The sequence below is a fragment of the Rana temporaria genome, chromosome 1 (assembly GCF_905171775.1).
Source record: "Rana temporaria chromosome 1, aRanTem1.1, whole genome shotgun sequence".
In the NCBI taxonomy this organism is placed as follows: Eukaryota; Metazoa; Chordata; class Amphibia; order Anura; family Ranidae; genus Rana; species Rana temporaria.
In genome coordinates this window covers 172,844,723-172,862,093 of record NC_053489.1, presented here as the reverse complement: position 1 = coordinate 172,862,093, position 17,371 = coordinate 172,844,723, and the positions used below count along the sequence as shown (strand labels likewise).

The 17,371-nt window shown below is 44.1% G+C and overlaps 1 protein-coding gene across 1 annotated transcript in view; it reads left to right on the top strand.

The window, feature by feature from the left end:
* Positions 1-2,406: 2,406 nt before the first annotated feature.
* The window catches only part of PTPN11 (protein tyrosine phosphatase non-receptor type 11), a 98,678-nt gene continuing 83,713 nt past the window's right edge, over positions 2,407-17,371 (top strand). The window contains exon 1 of the mRNA XM_040346143.1: positions 2,407-2,879. Coding sequence (XP_040202077.1) covers positions 2,866-2,879 — 14 coding nt within the window. The 5' untranslated portion in view covers positions 2,407-2,865. The remainder of the gene's footprint in view (positions 2,880-17,371) is intronic.

Sequence of the window (17,371 nt, the reverse complement as noted above, 5' to 3'; positions counted from 1 at the left end):
GTGGTGTTGTATGAATGGGCGGCTGCTCTCTGGGATACACACAGTTCCCAGAAGGCAGCACGCACCATTCTCCAGAATACAACTTGAGGATGAAGACCAGCCCCGGACTGGGAAGAGGTAGATTAGGAAGATCTGCATAGTAAATGCAATTAATGGCAAGTAACAGAAAAAAAAAAAAAAAAATTCTCACCAAATTTTTTTTTTATAGAATTGGTAACTTTTTTTAAGGTGGACCTCCACTTTAAGTTCTCATCCAGCTTCTAGCTTTATCTTTACCAGCAACTCCTAGACCAGTGGTTCTGAACTTTTATCAGGACCCACCAATGGGCCTTGTTTGCAAGATGACTGAAATACATCACAGGTGATATCATTTGCTGCTCAGTGATTGCGGTATTCTAGTCTGCATCTCCCCAAGGTTATACATCAAATCTGGCCTGATAACAGGAGTTGAAAACAACTGCACTAGAGGCCTCTAAAGAACAGGCTACATGTAGGGGTATGGGCGATTTTCATATTAAAAGCCATGTGGAGGGGGGATAAAAGGTTGCTATGGGCAGCAGCAAAGAAATAAATTGTCTTGGACAATAAGTGGGAACTCACACTGGCAAGCCTGCATTATTGGACACCTCTAAAAGCATATGAAATGCAAGCAATTATTTTCCTGCAGTGCCATTTACACTGCATTTAGGACTAGTTCACACCAACCCATTGCGGTCCTGCTGCAATTTGGGCAAAGTGTAGCTAAACCATTACTTGTGTGGGTAAGCTGTGCTTCCCTATAGACTTCTAGGAGATCCCGCAGTTTTGGCACGGTTTCAGAAAGTGCAAACGGGATCTCATAGAAGTCTATGGGAAAAGCTGGACATTAGCAAAGTTACAACACGGCAGTGTGAAGCTGCACTTTCCTGTGCTCCATTCACACATGTGACTTGTCATGCAACTTTGGATAAAAAAACTTTCATGACAAGTCGTCCCCCATGTTTTCCAATAACCATACATATATGGGAGACTAAAAGTTACAGCAATTATAAAGCAGTTCATGCACTGGTCTGACTTACATGAAACTTGAGGGTCATAGATGCTAACGCTCAGAAGTTGCATGAAAGTCGTACCTGAATGTTATACAATGCAACAGTTGTCCATTATCACTGGTCAAAGCTTATCTAAGTCTGTGCAACTTTGGATTTTACAAGTGTGAATGAAGCCTCAGCTGCCATCAGCTTAGCTGCGATTAGTAAATAGCTAAACACGGGGGAGTGATCTGGGGGGCATAAAAGTTATTTGTATTCCAAAATGAGGGTCAGGAATCGCATTGAACCAGTGTAGGGAAAGGCACCGCGATATTAAATTGCTCATATTGCAAGAGAAACATCCTCTACACCAGTGTTTCCCAACTCCAGTCCTCAAGGCACACCAACAGGTCATGTTTTCAGGATTTCCCTCAGATGAAACGGCTGTGGCAATTACTAAGGCAGTGAAACTGATCAAATCACCTGTGCAAAATAATGGAAAGTCTGAAAACATGACCTGTTGGGTGTGCCTTGAGGACTGGAGTTGGGAAACACTGCTCTACATGAAAGCACGAGAAACGTCCGCTACGCAAGATTGCCTGCACGAGAAACGTCCCCTACATGAGAGCAACATTGCCCACATTAGCACTGATCCTGCATTACACAAAGAAATAAAATCCAGCTGTGTGATAGAGAAATAAGGGAGAACTGTCATGATTAGATGTGTATTCTGATCCTACAGCCTGTACATGGGAATACAGATCAGACAAGCATGCTGTATTGGGGATCAGATAATTGCAACACACCACTAGCATTCAGTGAGGGAGGACTCCTCAGAATGGGGCCAATGACAGCTCCCTTGTGGCGGAGTACGGCTGAGCCCCATTGCTGTACACATGCCGGCACAGGACTCCATAGCGAAGTACGGCTGGGCACTATTGCTGTACACAGGACTCCATAGCGAAGTACGGCTGGGCCCCATTGCTGTACATATGCCGGCACAGGACTCCATAGCGAAGTACGGCTGAGCCCTATTGCTGTACACAGGACTCCATAGCGGAGTACGGACAACCCGTCGTCCTATACCATGAAGCGGGTGAGGGCCCCAGACGTGATAAGTCAGCCGTCCCGAGTACTAATCTCCCCCATATCGGCTCCGACTGCCCCCACACCGCCCCAGCTAAAACCCCCGGGAGTCAGTAGGTGATGAGGAGCCCGACAAATACAGGATTACTTCGGATTCCAGAACACAGGGCCACCGCCTGCCAAACAACATCCGCCATTCCTACCTTGGCTGAAAGGAAAAAGAATTAACATCCGGCCAAAGCATGCATATGAACCCGTTGCGCAACGTCACTTCCGGCGCGCGGCACTCTGGGGCATGTAGTCGGGCTTTGGGACACTCGTATTTGACGTCATACCTGAGCGACGCTGTCTGTACGGGGCCCGAAATTGTGTGATAAGTGGAGTAGTTGTCCCGGAGTAGTGCAGGTCCTGTAGGTCAGGCTGGGGGAACTACATTGGTGTAGGATTTGTTGACTGGTTTCTGGACTGGGATACACATATTCGCTGTAATTAAATATGGACTAGCAGTGACTAAGTTTCGGGAAAGCACCGGCCTTTCCTATTCATGTTACAGAACTGTGCTCAGGATGAGGAGATAGGGAAGCTGTGACTGTCGTGGCGCCGGCTAATGACGTCATCCGTGGCTGCTCGGGTTGTGCTGATACTATTGGAGGCCTTCATCTGGATTACACCCGGATCGTACAGGAGAGCCCAGCGGGAGCCGGCCAGGGAGCAGCGCTGAGCGGACACTGCTGATCGTCATTGGGGAAGAGGCAGGGAGAGCCATACAATGACATCCAGGAGGTGAGACACGGGGGAGGGGACACAGGGTGCCCTTTGGTCTGTCATTCCGAGGAGACACACTGTACTGTGGGGCAAGTCCTGTAGTAGGACCACTGTACTGTGGGGCAAGTCCTGTAGTAGGACCACTGTACTGTGGGGCAAGTCCTGTAGTAGGACCACTGTACTGTGGGGCAAGTCCTGTAGTAGGACCACTGTACTGTGGGGCAAGTCCTGTAGTAGGACCACTGTACTGTGGGGCAAGTCCTGTAGTAGGACCACTGTACTGTGGGGCAAGTCCTGTAGTAGGACCACTGTACTGTGGGGCAAGTCCTGTAGTACGACCACTACTAGGTTAGAGAAAGAAGCTGAGAAACGGCTGTCAGACTTTTAAATCTATACAGGGTGATCAGTGCTTGTAACTCCCCCACCGCACTGATCACCCTGACTGTACAGGTATCAGGTGAAGCATCGTAAAAGTACTCGGGCAAATGCTCTGTATGGGTACCGATACTGGTATCGGGATAACCCTAAGGACCACTGTACTGGGGGTGCCCACAGCGACAAGTCCTGCGTTATTTTCACTGTTCTGGGGGCTTTAATGGGGATAACTCCTGTACTATAAAGCCTCGCACGGTCGGATTTCCATCGGACAATGTCGTGGAATTTTGTCCCAAGGACGTTGGACGTGAACTTGTTCTGCATACAGACGGCAAAACTTTGTCAGCCAACAAATACATGTTAACGTGCTAATGTTGTGGTATGGCTAGCATTGCTTCTGAGCATGCGTGTTTGTAATTTGGATTTTTTTCCCAATGGACTTCTGTACACACGATCGGATAATCCAACATCACACATTTGTTGTCGGACAATTTGAAAGCATGCTATCCCACATTTGTTGTCGGAAAATCTGACAACAATTGTCCGATGTAGCGTACAAACTGTCGGATTTTCCAACAAAACAAGCTTTGTTGAGCAATAACCTTGTTGGAGCAATGTTTCTGAGCCACGCAGGGGTTCTATGTGGCTCAAAAACGTTGCTGTAACAGTTTGATTACTAAATAAAGCTTTGGCCCTTTGGAGACCCTTGGTTTGCTGGTGAAAATTCTCGCTCTGATTGTTTACAGTTCCAGCCGGTGGTCACTTTAACACCCACTTATACATACAGTCACTTTTACAGGAATGTGTGTGTTGGGAATAAGTCCTGTACTAAGTTCAACATGTGCGTTGAAGTCCTGTACTAAGTTCATGTACTGAGGGCTTCAACGGGGACAAGTCCTGTACTAAGAGTAAGAAATGTCACCAGCACACCATGGGTCTCCAAAGCTTTATTCAGTGATCACATTGTAAATCCACTGTACTTGGGGCTCCAAGAAGGACAAGTCCTTTACCAAGTACAGTAAAACCTTGGTTTGCGAGCATTATGCGTTCCAGAGACGTGCTTGTAATCAAAAGCACTTGTATATCAAATGATTTTTTTTACAGGGTATAAAAGAGAAATGAGGCACCTCTAAGTGTAGCAATAAGTTGCTAAATCTTGTACCTTCATTAAAGCGGTTCTCCACCCTAAAGTGGAACTCACACTGATCAGAACCCTCCCCCCCTCCGGTGTCACATTTGACACCTTTAAAGACATGTATTTGCACCCACTTCCGGCCACAACAGTTTCAGGCAGACTGCGGGCATGACGTCGCCTCCCGCCGCCCCCCCGTTGTGTGCTGGGAACACTTGGCTCCCAGTACACAGCAGGAGCCAATCGGCAGGCGTAGCGTGACTCGTGCATGCGCCGTAGGGAACCGGGCACTTCCTGGTTCCCTCACTGAGGATGGCAGGGGGAGCAGCAGAGTGACGAGCGATCGATCGTCTTCTGCTGCAGACGGCGCTGGACTCCAGAACAGGTAAGTGTCCTAATATTAAAAGTCAGCAGCTGCAGTATTTGTAGCTGCTGGCTTTAAATTTTTTTTTTTAATGGCACATCCGCTTTAAGTGTAACCATATTGCTACACTTAGAGGCGCCTCTCTTCTTTTTTATACTCCGTTGTGACATGACGCTACTCTTATATCAAGACATCGCTTGTATATTAAGGCAAAATTTATTAAAACATTTTGCTCATCTTAAAAAAACGCTCTCAAACCAAGGTTTTACTGTACACTGTATTTGGGGCTGCCACACGACCACTACTGTAATAGGTGGAAATGGAGTTCCAAGAAGTACAGTACTAAGTGCACTGTGCTGCTCTGTACCGCCTGAGTTTCATGTATGTCTTCTTTTTACCATAAAAATCTTTACTCAATAAAATTGTGGATCTACTTTGATTATCCAACCATGTGAAGAGCAAATTCCTGTTTATGTCACTTGCACATGATTGGGTCTTTAGTGTGAACACAGCTGTAATTTATTTAGTATCATGGCTTCACTGTTTCAATGAGGGAAGGATCATGATGTCCCTGAGTGAAGATACCCCCCCCCCCATTTAGACCTCCACCAGAGTAGGACTTGATACAGATAATGTTTGTTGAGCTGCTGGTCCTGAGTGGAGGTTCTCCCTAATACAGAACTCGGTCAGGGTGGAAATCACTACAAGAAATGTATGATGATCTGGTAGTCCTAAGTAAGGATGAGCTCCGGCGTGTTCGCATAGAACACGTGCAGAGCCCGCCAGGAAGTCGGCACCCGCGCTGCGCTAATCACAGCCAGGCAGACATTTCCCGATCTCTGCAGCTGAGCATCGCACAATGTCTCCCTGGCTGTGATTAGCGCAGCGTGGGTGCCGACTTCCTGGCGGGCTCTGCACGTGTTCTATGCGAACACGCCGGAGCTCATCCTTAGTCCTAAGTGAAGGTACGCCCCCATTCAGACCTCGGTTGGAACAGGACCAAGTGCAAATATTGCATGGTGAGCTGGTGGCCAAAGACTATACTATACCTGTGTGTAGCGTTTGTGAATTTTTCGTTTTTTTTTTCTACTTTTTGTTGCATGTATGCGCTTTTTTTAAAGTATTTGTGCAGCGTTTTCCAAGCATTTTTATTTTCACAAATAGAGGAAACGATCATCAGTTACATAATTTACTGCTATGCGTTTCCCCTTACAGCTGCTTAAAAAATGCACCAATTTGCCCTAATCAAGCTACAAAAGTACCGCCAAAACTTTTGAGCTTTTGGAGGGGAGATGTGAACCACCACAATAATGGGAGAAAAAAAATTAAAATAGATACAGTATATATCTTCTTTTTTTTTTTTTTTTTTTTTTGTCCTCTGAGCGTTTTTGGAGCTTTGCGTTACCAAGCGCTCAAGTGTGAATGGGGCCTGAGTGAAGGTGGTCCCCCGTTCAGACCTCGATCTGACCGGGAGTCCGTACACAGTATTTATGATGAGCAGGTGGCCCTGAATGGTTGTACTCCTTCATTCAGACCTTGACTGGAGCTGGACTCATTACAAGGTGGCCTTGGATAGTTGCTTCCCCTCAGCCTATACAAAGCAATGACTGACTGACAGTGACCACAGCTGTCTTCTTTTTGATAGGATGTAATTGCACATAGAAAACCTACCTTCCGTTGGTAAAAAAAAAAAACATTGCCCCTGGACACATCACTTTACTTCAGGGGTGATCATCTGTCCCTAACTATGGTTAATACTAGCTATAGGTTCAATTATATCGGAACATTTGTGGCGACTCGATGCCTCTTATTGCTTTGTATGGTCTGTGTGAACACCACTTGCAGCATCTAACTGTGAATACAGCTGCAGGATTGTTGCCACAGCTGGAAAGAACATACTGTGCGAATGAGACCTTCTCTCCCATCCGGCATTCTAAGTACCCTTGCTTTCCCTTTCTTCCAGCACTGCAGCCTGCAGTTTCTTAGGCTGGCCTTGTTTTTTTTGTTTTATTTTTTAATACAGCCCCTGAGAGGTATAACAAAAAAAAAATCGGCATTCATCAATCAAGGGTGAGGGGGGCACACACTGGCTGATGGATTCCTGTGTCCCCTGCCTTGTACTGTTGTTCCTCAAGCATCTTCAGAACACCTCTGGAATATTGGAGGTGGAGGATGAACCTACAGCATGCGGACAGAAGGTTGCCAGATAGATGATTATACTTTTTTTTTCTTTCATTACGAGAAACTAGTGTTTTGATTTATTTAGAGATTAGATTCCCTTTAGAGCCCATATAAAGCCACGGCATGGACTCCGTCCCCATCAGCGGGAGATCTGTCCACTGATCGTAGCAGAGTAGGTGGATTATGCTCTGTTCTATAAGCAGCTGGGTGTAAACTGACTTTGCAAGCCATTTACACCTGACTACCTCCGATCCACCTACATGGAGGAGGATGGTTCCCTTACATTTGTTTTTAGTGAATCGGAATGGAGGTAGGCAGGTGAAAATGGACACAAGACCATTTACATCTGTCAATGCATAGGGGTAAATGGACCATGCGATCAGGGTTGGAATGGTCGTGTGAAAGGGACTGTCACAGACTTTGGGCTGCAGGAGAACCAGGGCCTGGAGAACTCTGTTATAATTTGTTCTTAAAGAGGAGATATTTCTTGCATCTACAGGTAAGCCTTAACCAGTTAGCAACCGCCCTATAGACGAAATACGTCTACAAGGCGGTTGCTTAACTCTGGGAGGGCGTCAATGTACGTCCTCCCAGAATCGCGCACACGGGAGTCTCCGTGACCGCCGGGTCCTCCGGACCCGGCTGATCATGGATCACGGTAAATCGCCGCTGATAGCGGCGGTTTACCACGTGATCGCTCCGTCCAATGACGGAGCGATCACTAGTAAACAAACCGGCGTCATGTGATGACGCCGGTTCCTCCCTCTCCTCTCTGTACCGAACGGTACAGTGTGAGAGAGGAGAGGGGAGAGAGCGGAAGCAGCAGCAGCTGCTGCTGCTGCTGCGGGCTGGATCTGTGACACATGCAGTCACAGATCCAGCCATCGATCCCTCCCTGTGCAATACTCTGCAGTACCAGCCACACTCTGCAATGCCCCCACACTCTGCAATGCCCCCACACTCTGCAATGCCCCCACACTCTGCAATGCCCCCACACTCTGCAATGCCCCCACACTCTGCAATGCCCCACAATACTCTGCAATACCCCACAATACTCTGCAATACCCCACAATACTCTGCAATACCCCACAATACTCTGCAATACCCCACAATACTCTGCAATACCCCACAATACTCTGCAATACCCCACAATACTCTGCAATACCCCACAATACTCTGCAATACCCCACAATACTCTGCAATACCCCACAATACTCTGCAATACCCCACAATACTCTGCAATACCCCGCAATACTCTGCAATACCCCACAATACTCTGCAATACCCCACAATACTCTGCAATACCCCACAATACTCTGCAATACCCCACAATACTCTGCAATACCCCACAATACTCTGCAATACCCCACAATACTCTGCAATACCCCACAATACTCTGCAATACCCCACAATACTCTGCAATACCCCACAATACTCTGCAATACCCCACAATACTCTGCAATACCCCACAATACTCTGCAATACCCCACAATACTCCGCAATACCCTGCAACGTCGTCTATGGGGATTTTTAAGTAGCGAAGTTTGGCGCCATTCCACGAGCGTGTGCAATTTTGAAGGGTGACATGTTGGGTATCTATTTACTCGGCGTAACTTCATCTTTCACATTTATGCAAAAGAATGAAATAAAAATACTAAATTTGCCAAATTTTTATAACAGAAACAAAGAAAAATTATTTTTTTTTACAGAATTTTCAGTCTTTTTTCTTTTATAGCGCAAAAAATAAAAAACCCAACGGTGATTAATTCATTTGGGTACAGTGTTGTATGACTGAGTAATTGTCATTCAAATTGTGAGAGCACCGAAAGCTGAAAATTGGTCTGGTTATTAAGGGGGTTTACGTGCCTAGTGGTCAAGTGGTTAATTTAGGCTTGCCTGTAGGTAAAAGTGGTCTGTAATGCCCTGTACACACGATCGGTTCGTCTGATGAAAACGGTCTGATTGACCGCATCATCGGACGAACCGATCGTGTGTGGGCCCCATGTTTTTTTTCCCCCATTGGTGAAAAAACGTAGAACCTGTTTTAAAATTTTCTGATGTTTAAAAAACTGATAGAAAAAAACGATCGTCTGTGGGGAAATCCATTGGTCAAAAATCCACGCATGCTCAGAATCAAGTCGACGCATGCTCGGAAGCATTGAACTTAATTTTTCTCTCCACGTTGTTGTGTTTTATGTCACCGCGTTGGACACGATCGGATTTTTAACTGATGGTGTGTAGGCAAGACTGATGAAAGTCAGCTTCATCGGATATCTGATGAAAAAATCCATTGGTCCGTTTTTCATCAGATGAACCGATCGTGTGTACAGGGCATAAGGGTTCAAGTTATCCAGACAGGGCTGGTCACTAATTGCTTGTGGCTTCTTATGCAAGTTAGTCCTATGGGGGACTGTCTAAGGAGGTCATTGTTCTGATAATAGGTCTAGCTCTACTGTGTAAAGTGACCTTTGTCTGAAATAATGGAAGTAGCCCTTATCTGATGGTTTGCTGTGTAAATTCAGTGTATTTCTAAAAATAAAGCCATTCTTTTCTGGTGTACATCAAGACTTGTGTTGTCTGGTCCTTGGGGTTTCTATAGCCAGATCCATTGGTCTCGTGTTCCAGGACTTGTCAAGCAGCTTCTTGGGTGAAATACCCAACAGGGTTTCCGAAGTCCATCACAGGGACCTTGGCTTTGGATACAATGGGGAATAGATAAGACCTCCTGTAAGTTTATTTTATTTTGCCAGGTCATTTCCTGTCTTTAAGACCCAGGAGGAAGTAAGAGGCGATCTCTTCAAAGCAATAGGAAACCACATCTTTGCCAGTTGTAACAAGAACAGGATTCCTCAGTGGGAGATTTTCCCTCACTTTCTGTTCCTCCAACATTTGAAATGTTTGGATTTCCCATTCTATTCCCTCTTGGTGACTGTGGTCACCAGGATGCACACTGAAAGTGAATATCCCAAGCACAGTAAAAAACTTCAGACAGAGCTTCTAACCCTTCCCAACTCTATCCAAAACTAAAACAAATTTATTGGCTTTACATACAGAAACAATGTTCTCTAGGACATCGTCTATCTTGCCCACTATCACCACCAACTGTTGCGGCACCCTGTGTAATGCACTTTCATCAACCTATAAAAAGCTTCAATAATAAGAGCCAATTGGTCTCCCAGGCCAAAATGTTCCTGTCATTCCCTGGTCACGCTACTCTTCTTCATTGAACCAGGGCTTCCATATCCTGCACAGAAGAGGACTAAGCAGCAATGAATTGCGCTGTATGTTTAGACAACACTTGTAAAGGCACAACGGAGTGCAGGAGTTGTATGTGAATGATTTGTAAATCTAGACCTACTTGGGGAGATTTACGAAGACATTTCTCACACCCCTCTGGCTGTGTGTATGTAGTTTGCATCCTTGCACCAAATTCATGAAAACTGTGTTTTCATTGTTTGTACTGATGTGTGTGACAAATTCAAGTAGTTCTTATTTGCGACACTTTTTTATTATTTGGTGTTATTGTTGTGACACATTCATAAAGAAATGCTGCCAAATTGGTAATAAGCAAGGGAAAGTAAACAAGACTTCCTCCATGTTGGAGTAAACTAGAGAGAAGATCACCGCTCAAGGTAGGTCTATTGTAGGGTCGTTTCACAAATATAGGACTCCAAGGGTGCAGGCAATGCACTAAGGCAAATATTGGTATAAAGATGAGGGATGGACAGCCGCACTCCAAACCAAACAGGTTGTCTTTATTCAAATCAACAGCAAGAACACAGCAGATCACAGCAATAGGAACAGGAGAATACCGACGTTTCGCACTGGCTTCAGTGCTTATTCATGGCTAACATGCATTGAAACTGTTCAGTATATATAGAGATCAAAGGCTAGTGTGTGACCTGATTGAATAATTGGCTGAGGTTTGTCCGCAATCATTGGGCACACCAGAAGTCAATATCAGATCACAAACTGCCTATACATATCCAAGGGAACATAAAAAGAAAAACCAAAAGAAAAAAAACCAAAATGTGAAATGTTGTTGAACAAAAATCCAAGGTGCCAAAAAACAGATGTGATCCACATAAATATTATTTAGACTAAGCATATATGAGTAAAATAAACAGTGAGAATAAATACTGTCAAACCTCTTAACAAGACAATATATGGCAATATAGATGTGGCAACAGGTTAAATAGATCGTGAATATAGAAGAATAAAACGATGAAATAAATATAAACACGAATACACGTGTGGTGAAATGCTATTTCTAGATTGCCATATTGGCCGTATATGCCAAAAAGTGTGTGAATATCTTGGGGGTTAAGCTGTATGAGTGTATAAACTCAAGTATCTATGGTTGCAATGGTGAGTCCATTAAGCAAACCTTCATCCCGATGATGATTAAAAAAATAATAAAGGAGGTGTACTATAGATCCTCTTATTAACTAGGAAACCCAGTGATATGTGAGTGTGTATTGATGCAAAGTGATGCATTCTAAAGAAGTAAGTAAAAAATGCAGTGTATATCTATGGTATATTCAAGTGGAGAAAATCTTTTTTTAAAACATTTTTCATTTTTTTGTTCATTTATTAATTGAGAATAAAAAATGCTCAATAAAAGCAGTGTAGAGCGGTGACGAACTGTCCTGTGAAAATGTGGAAAAGCACAAATGGACAACATATGAAAAAGGACGATTATAGTGTATAACGGAAAGTGGGTATGAAAATCCAAAAACTAAATAGTTCCAAAAATGAATATGCGACCTACAGATGCACTCGTAGTATAAAGCCCTGTGGTATAATACCCCATGGAACATGGAAATATTAAACATTGAGATTGTCTGTGTCTGCATATTAATGGATCTGTGAGTCCCGTCATATGTAATTAAATAAAAATAAAAATTAATGTGGGAAGGGGGGGGGGGAGCGTGGGAAGGACGGGGGAGGGGAAGGAAAAAAGGGGGGGGGGGGGAGACAAATGTCATGGAAACACGAGCCCGGACTAAACACTAACAGAGACATAATGGGCCAAAGTGAGCATCAAGACTAGAGAACGTGGCTCATACACATATGCAAATATTTAAAAATGCATAATTGTAGTAAAATAACTCTAAAAGAAATGTCGCATGAAATGAATACAGGCATGTGCCTTTGACATATGGAGTGTGGCCGAGCTAGAGGAACCATGACATAGGCTCTGATAAGATATGTCTTAAGTAAAATTTCATTGAAAAATGTGCATGTTCGTGTGTGCAGATATGCAAAAAAATAAAATTTAACTGCACATGCACATATACAAAAAGATCTATAAAAACAGAAAAATGCATGAAATTGTGTCCGCATAGCGCGCATGGTCATTGAAGACTTTTGACATAATGGCAATGGATGTGCATTGGTTAATGAAAAGAAATGTTATGTATATGAGACCAATATCTACAATGTTATAAATAACACAGCGATTATTGCCGTTATCGTTGGCCACTAATCGGTCATATCAATTCTTGCCAATATATGCACAAAGATAAAAAAGCAATTATAGTAGCCAGCCAAACGGAACCATATTAATTCGCGCTAAATGTGGACACTGTAAAGCAGGGCCCCTCAAAAAATGAAACTATGTAAAAAATAGCCAGTTTGTGTAATAACACGAGGCTACTATGTATTTAAGTCCGGGGCATATATGAAGACAGAGTAATAATGAACGCAGAGGGTTCAGTAAAAATGGGAATGGGAATGGAAGGAAATGGCCAGACAAAATATAGTGATGTTTAAAGGGGCGCTCATCATGGGTGTATTGTGTAGCTTGCAGGTGTGTATGAACAGAAGACGGTATTGGGGTGGTTCAAAAGATGGTTATTGGGACACTTAGGATGGGTGTTTGACAGTGACAATGCACTATAAATCATTCCTGTGTTTTTTTTTTTTTTTTTTTTTTTTTTTTTTTGTTCCCTTGGATATGTATAGGCAGTTTGTGATCTGATATTGACTTCTGGTGTGCCCAATGATTGCGGACAAACCTCAGCCAATTATTCAATCAGGTCACACACTAGCCTTTGATCTCTATATATACTGAACAGTTTCAATGCATGTTAGCCATGAAAAAGGAATGAAGCCAGTGCGAAACGTCGGTATTCTCCTGTTCCTATTGCTGTGATCTGCTGTGTTCTTGCTGTTGATTTGAATAAAGACAACCTGTTTGGTTTGGAGTGCGGCTGTCCATCCCTCATCTTTATACCAATATTTGGAGTAAACTAGGGTTGTCACGATACCCCTTTTTTAAGACAGAGTACAAGTACCGATACTTTTATTTTTTTTCCAAGTACTCGCTGATACCGATTTTTATTTTTTTATTTTATTTATTTATTTATTTATTTATTTATTTTTTTTTAAATCTCATGTGACAGTGGCACATGTCAGTATTTTTTTTTTTTGTTCAATGTTTTCTTTTTAGGGGGGGGGGGGGGTGAGATGGGCAGTGTCGGTGTGTTGTGTTTTTTTTTTTTTTTATTAATTGCAATTTTTTTTTTTTTAGCAGCCCTGTTGGGGGGCTTTGGTGAGATGTCAGAGGTCTGTTAGGACCCCTGATATCTCCCCTTTGAGACAAAGAAAGGGACTGAGGACACAGATTGTCCAGTCCCTTTCTCGGCAGCCTCAGCTGTGCTGAAAATGAATGGAGAGAAGAACCTCCTCTCCATTCATAAACTGAAACATTGTAAACACAGTTTACAAAGTTTCAGTTATGTGAATGGACAGAGTCGGTGATCACTGACTCTGTACATTCGGAAAAGGTAGAAACCGGTAAATCCACTCTCCATCCTGACAGATCGAGCGGGACAGCAGCACGGAGGGGGAGAAGAGAGGGGGGCAGCAGCACGGAGGGGGAGAAGAGAGGGGGGCAGCAGCACGGAGGGGGAGAAGAGAGGGGGGCAGCAGCACGGAGGGGGAGAAGAGAGGGGGGCAGCAGCACGGAGGGGGAGAAGAGAGGGGGGCAGCAGCACGGAGGGGGAGAAGAGAGGGGGGCAGCAGCACGGAGGGGGAGAAGAGAGGGGGGCAGCAGCACGGAGGGGGAGAAGAGAGGGGGGCAGCAGCACGGAGGGGGAGAAGAGAGGGGGGCAGCAGCACGGAGGGGGAGAAGAGAGGGGGGCAGCAGCACGGAGGGGGAGAAGAGAGGGGGGGCAGCAGCACGGAGGGGGAGAAGAGAGGGGGGCAGCAGCACGGAGGGGGAGAAGAGAAGGGGGCAGCAGCAGCACGGAGGGGGAGAAGAGAAGGGGGCAGCAGCACGGAGGGGGAGAAGAGAAGGGGGCAGCAGCACGGAGGGGGAGAAGAGAAGGGGGCAGCAGCACGGAGGGGGAGAAGAGAAGGGGGCAGCAGCACGGAGGGGGAGAAGAGAGGGGGGCAGGAGCACGGAGGAGAAGAGGGGGGGCATGGAGGAGGATGCGGGGGCAGTCAGCGGTGATCATGTGTGAGAGAGTTACAAGCACCGATCACTGCTGATTTCACTTGTGGTGGGAGAGTGCTCGTAACTCCCCCACCGCACTGATCACCCTGACTGCCCAGGTATCGGGTGAAACATCTGAGCATTTGCCCGAGTAAAAGTACTTGTGCAAATGCTCAGTATCAGGACAACCCTAGAGTAAACTGTTTGTGTCACACATGTAATTATTGTGTTGCATCTTTGAGTCAATTCTGAAACAAAATTTGTCTTGAAGATCCCCTGAAAAGGATGCTTGATATATTTCCATTGCTCTCCTAGCTTCTCCATGTGGTAAAACTCCCACTTCACAGGAGACGAGCTTGTGACCGATTCTTATACAGGAATATATGGTTATTCCTGCTCTACCTTATGTGAAAAGAACAAAAATGAACTGCTGCAACACCGAATAGGGTCAAACCATACCCGTAGAAAAAATAAAATGGAGGTTGGTGCTGCGCTGTTCCAAAGGTGAATAAAGCATACAGTGCAAACTGATAATGAATACAGGGGTGCAAAAAATTGCTAACCATGAACTAAAAAATCTCAGAGATAAATATGAATAAATACAAAAGTAATGTCAAAGTGCAACATGCATGCATAAATAAATAAATAAATACTACAAGTGTGCAAAAACGGAAAAGGCTTCCTGTGTAAGGTGCAAATGAGCTATACAAATAAAGGTGAAAGACAGACTGCAAATGACAGTTAAATAACGTCTGCTAGTCTGATCAAGGAAATATAATCTAGTCCAAAGTATACAGAATTGCAATTAAGCAGTGTAAGTGGCAATATACTTTTCCTCATTTGGGCAAATCGGCGTTCCAATGTGCAGCTGGCAAAGAGTGCTGGAGAGATCTAAATCCCCTCTTCGTGCAAATACACACTAGTGGAAGTTACCTCTTCGCTTGCGGTAATGAGACAACCGCATGGATAAATGTGCTGGGACTAGTTGTTCCTGGGCCAATGGGGGTCTATACCTTGTCTTTGTCTCTCGGTAGTAGCAAGGATATTTAATATCAAGCAAGGTTCCGGATAGTGTAGTACGTTTTTTAAAAGGTCGGAAATGTATTAGTAAACAGCAGAGGGTACTCGCAAACATAAAAAAATATTAAATGTATCTCCTACGAGCGGAAAGCTCATCAGCCTACATCAGTTCTGAGTGCCTTTCCGTCCCTACGCGTCACGTCATTACACACATGACTTCATCAGGGGAAGTCACGGGAGGGACGGAAAGGCACTCAGAACTGATGTAGGCTGATGAGCTTTCCGCTCGTAGGAGATACGTTTAATATTTTTTATGTTTGTAAATACCCTCTGCTGTTTAATAATAAACTACCGACCTTTTAAAAAACGTACTACACTATCCGGAAACTTCCTTTCTATTAATATCCTTGCTACCACTGAGTGACAAAGACAAGGTATAGACCCCCATTGGCCCAGGTACATAGGAGAGGAACAACTAGTCCCAGCACATTTATCCATGTGGTTGTCTCATTACAGCAAGGTAAGAGGTCACTTCCACTAGTGTGTATTTGCACAAGAGGGGATTTAGATCTCTCTAGCACTCTTTGCCAGCTGCACGTTGGAACGCTGATTTGCACAAACGAGGAAAAGTATATTACCACTTATGCCGCATACACACCATCACTTTATGTGATGAAAAAAAAACGACATTTTCTGTGAAGTAAAAAATGACGTTTTTGAAACTTCAATTTTCAAAGACGAAGTTGCCTACACACCATCGTTTTTCTCACAATGTTCTAGCAAAGCGAGGTTACGTCCTCACCACTTTTTCCATTGAAGCTCGCTTCATAAGTAGCTTCTGGGCATGCGCGGGTGAAAAAACGTTGTTTTAAACAACGTTTTTTGCTACACAGGTCAATTTCTGTGAAGTAAAAAACGACGTTTTGAAAAACGACACATAAAATTGAAGCTTGCTTCAATTTTTTTGGTCGTTTTTTACAAGACATAAAACAACGTTTTCCCCCACACACGGTCAATTAAAGTGACGTTTTTAAAAACGTCATTTTTTTTTCATCACATAAAGTGATGGTGTGTACGGGGCATTACACTGCTTGATTGCAATTCTGTATACTTAGGATTATATTTCCTTGATCAGACTAGCGGACGTTATCTAACTGTCATTTGCAGTCTTTCACCTTTATTTGTATAGCTCATTTGCACCTTACACAGGAAGCCTTTGCTGTTTTTTGCACATTTGCTGATTTTGAACACTTACACGGTGTACGTATGTAGTATTTATTTATCCATGTTGCACTTTGACATTACTTTCGTATTTATTCATATTTATCTTATATCTACCTCCTGAGATTTTTTTTTTTAGTTCATAGTTTCAGGGTTAGCATTTTTTTTGCACCCCTGTATTCATTATCAGTTTGCACTGTTTTTAATTTATTCACCTTTGGAACAGCGCAGCACCAACCACTATTTTTTTTAGATTCCTATACACCTTACCTATGTGTATATGCGGCAAGTTCCGCCGTTTGTCACACTACCACAAGACAGATTTCTAGGGTATATATGGCACGTTGTAAATTCCAGAGACCATTTTTAAATGAGGAGCAAGCTTTGGATGTAGGCCTCATTTTCACAGACGGCCTTGGCCTGTACAGTTTAATGGTCTGTTTACATGGCTGGTGCTTTGCGCAGACAGCCTATGTTACTCTGGAGATGCAGCCACTCATCCTAATTTGACTGACTTTCAGGGACGTGAGGAGCCCGAGTGTTTTTAGGTGTGCTCACTCGCCCCTGCAGGCCTATCATATTAGGACAAATGGCTGTTACCCTATAGAGTAACATAGGCTGTCTGCACGGAGGTCCAGCCGCCTAAACAGCCCATTCACACAGTACGGGCTGCAGGAATGTGAATGAGACCTTCTAATGGAGGTGAGGGTAAATGCTTTGTGATATCAGTAGTGTTCTTGATATTTATTTTCTCATATATTGAACTTTTTAAATGT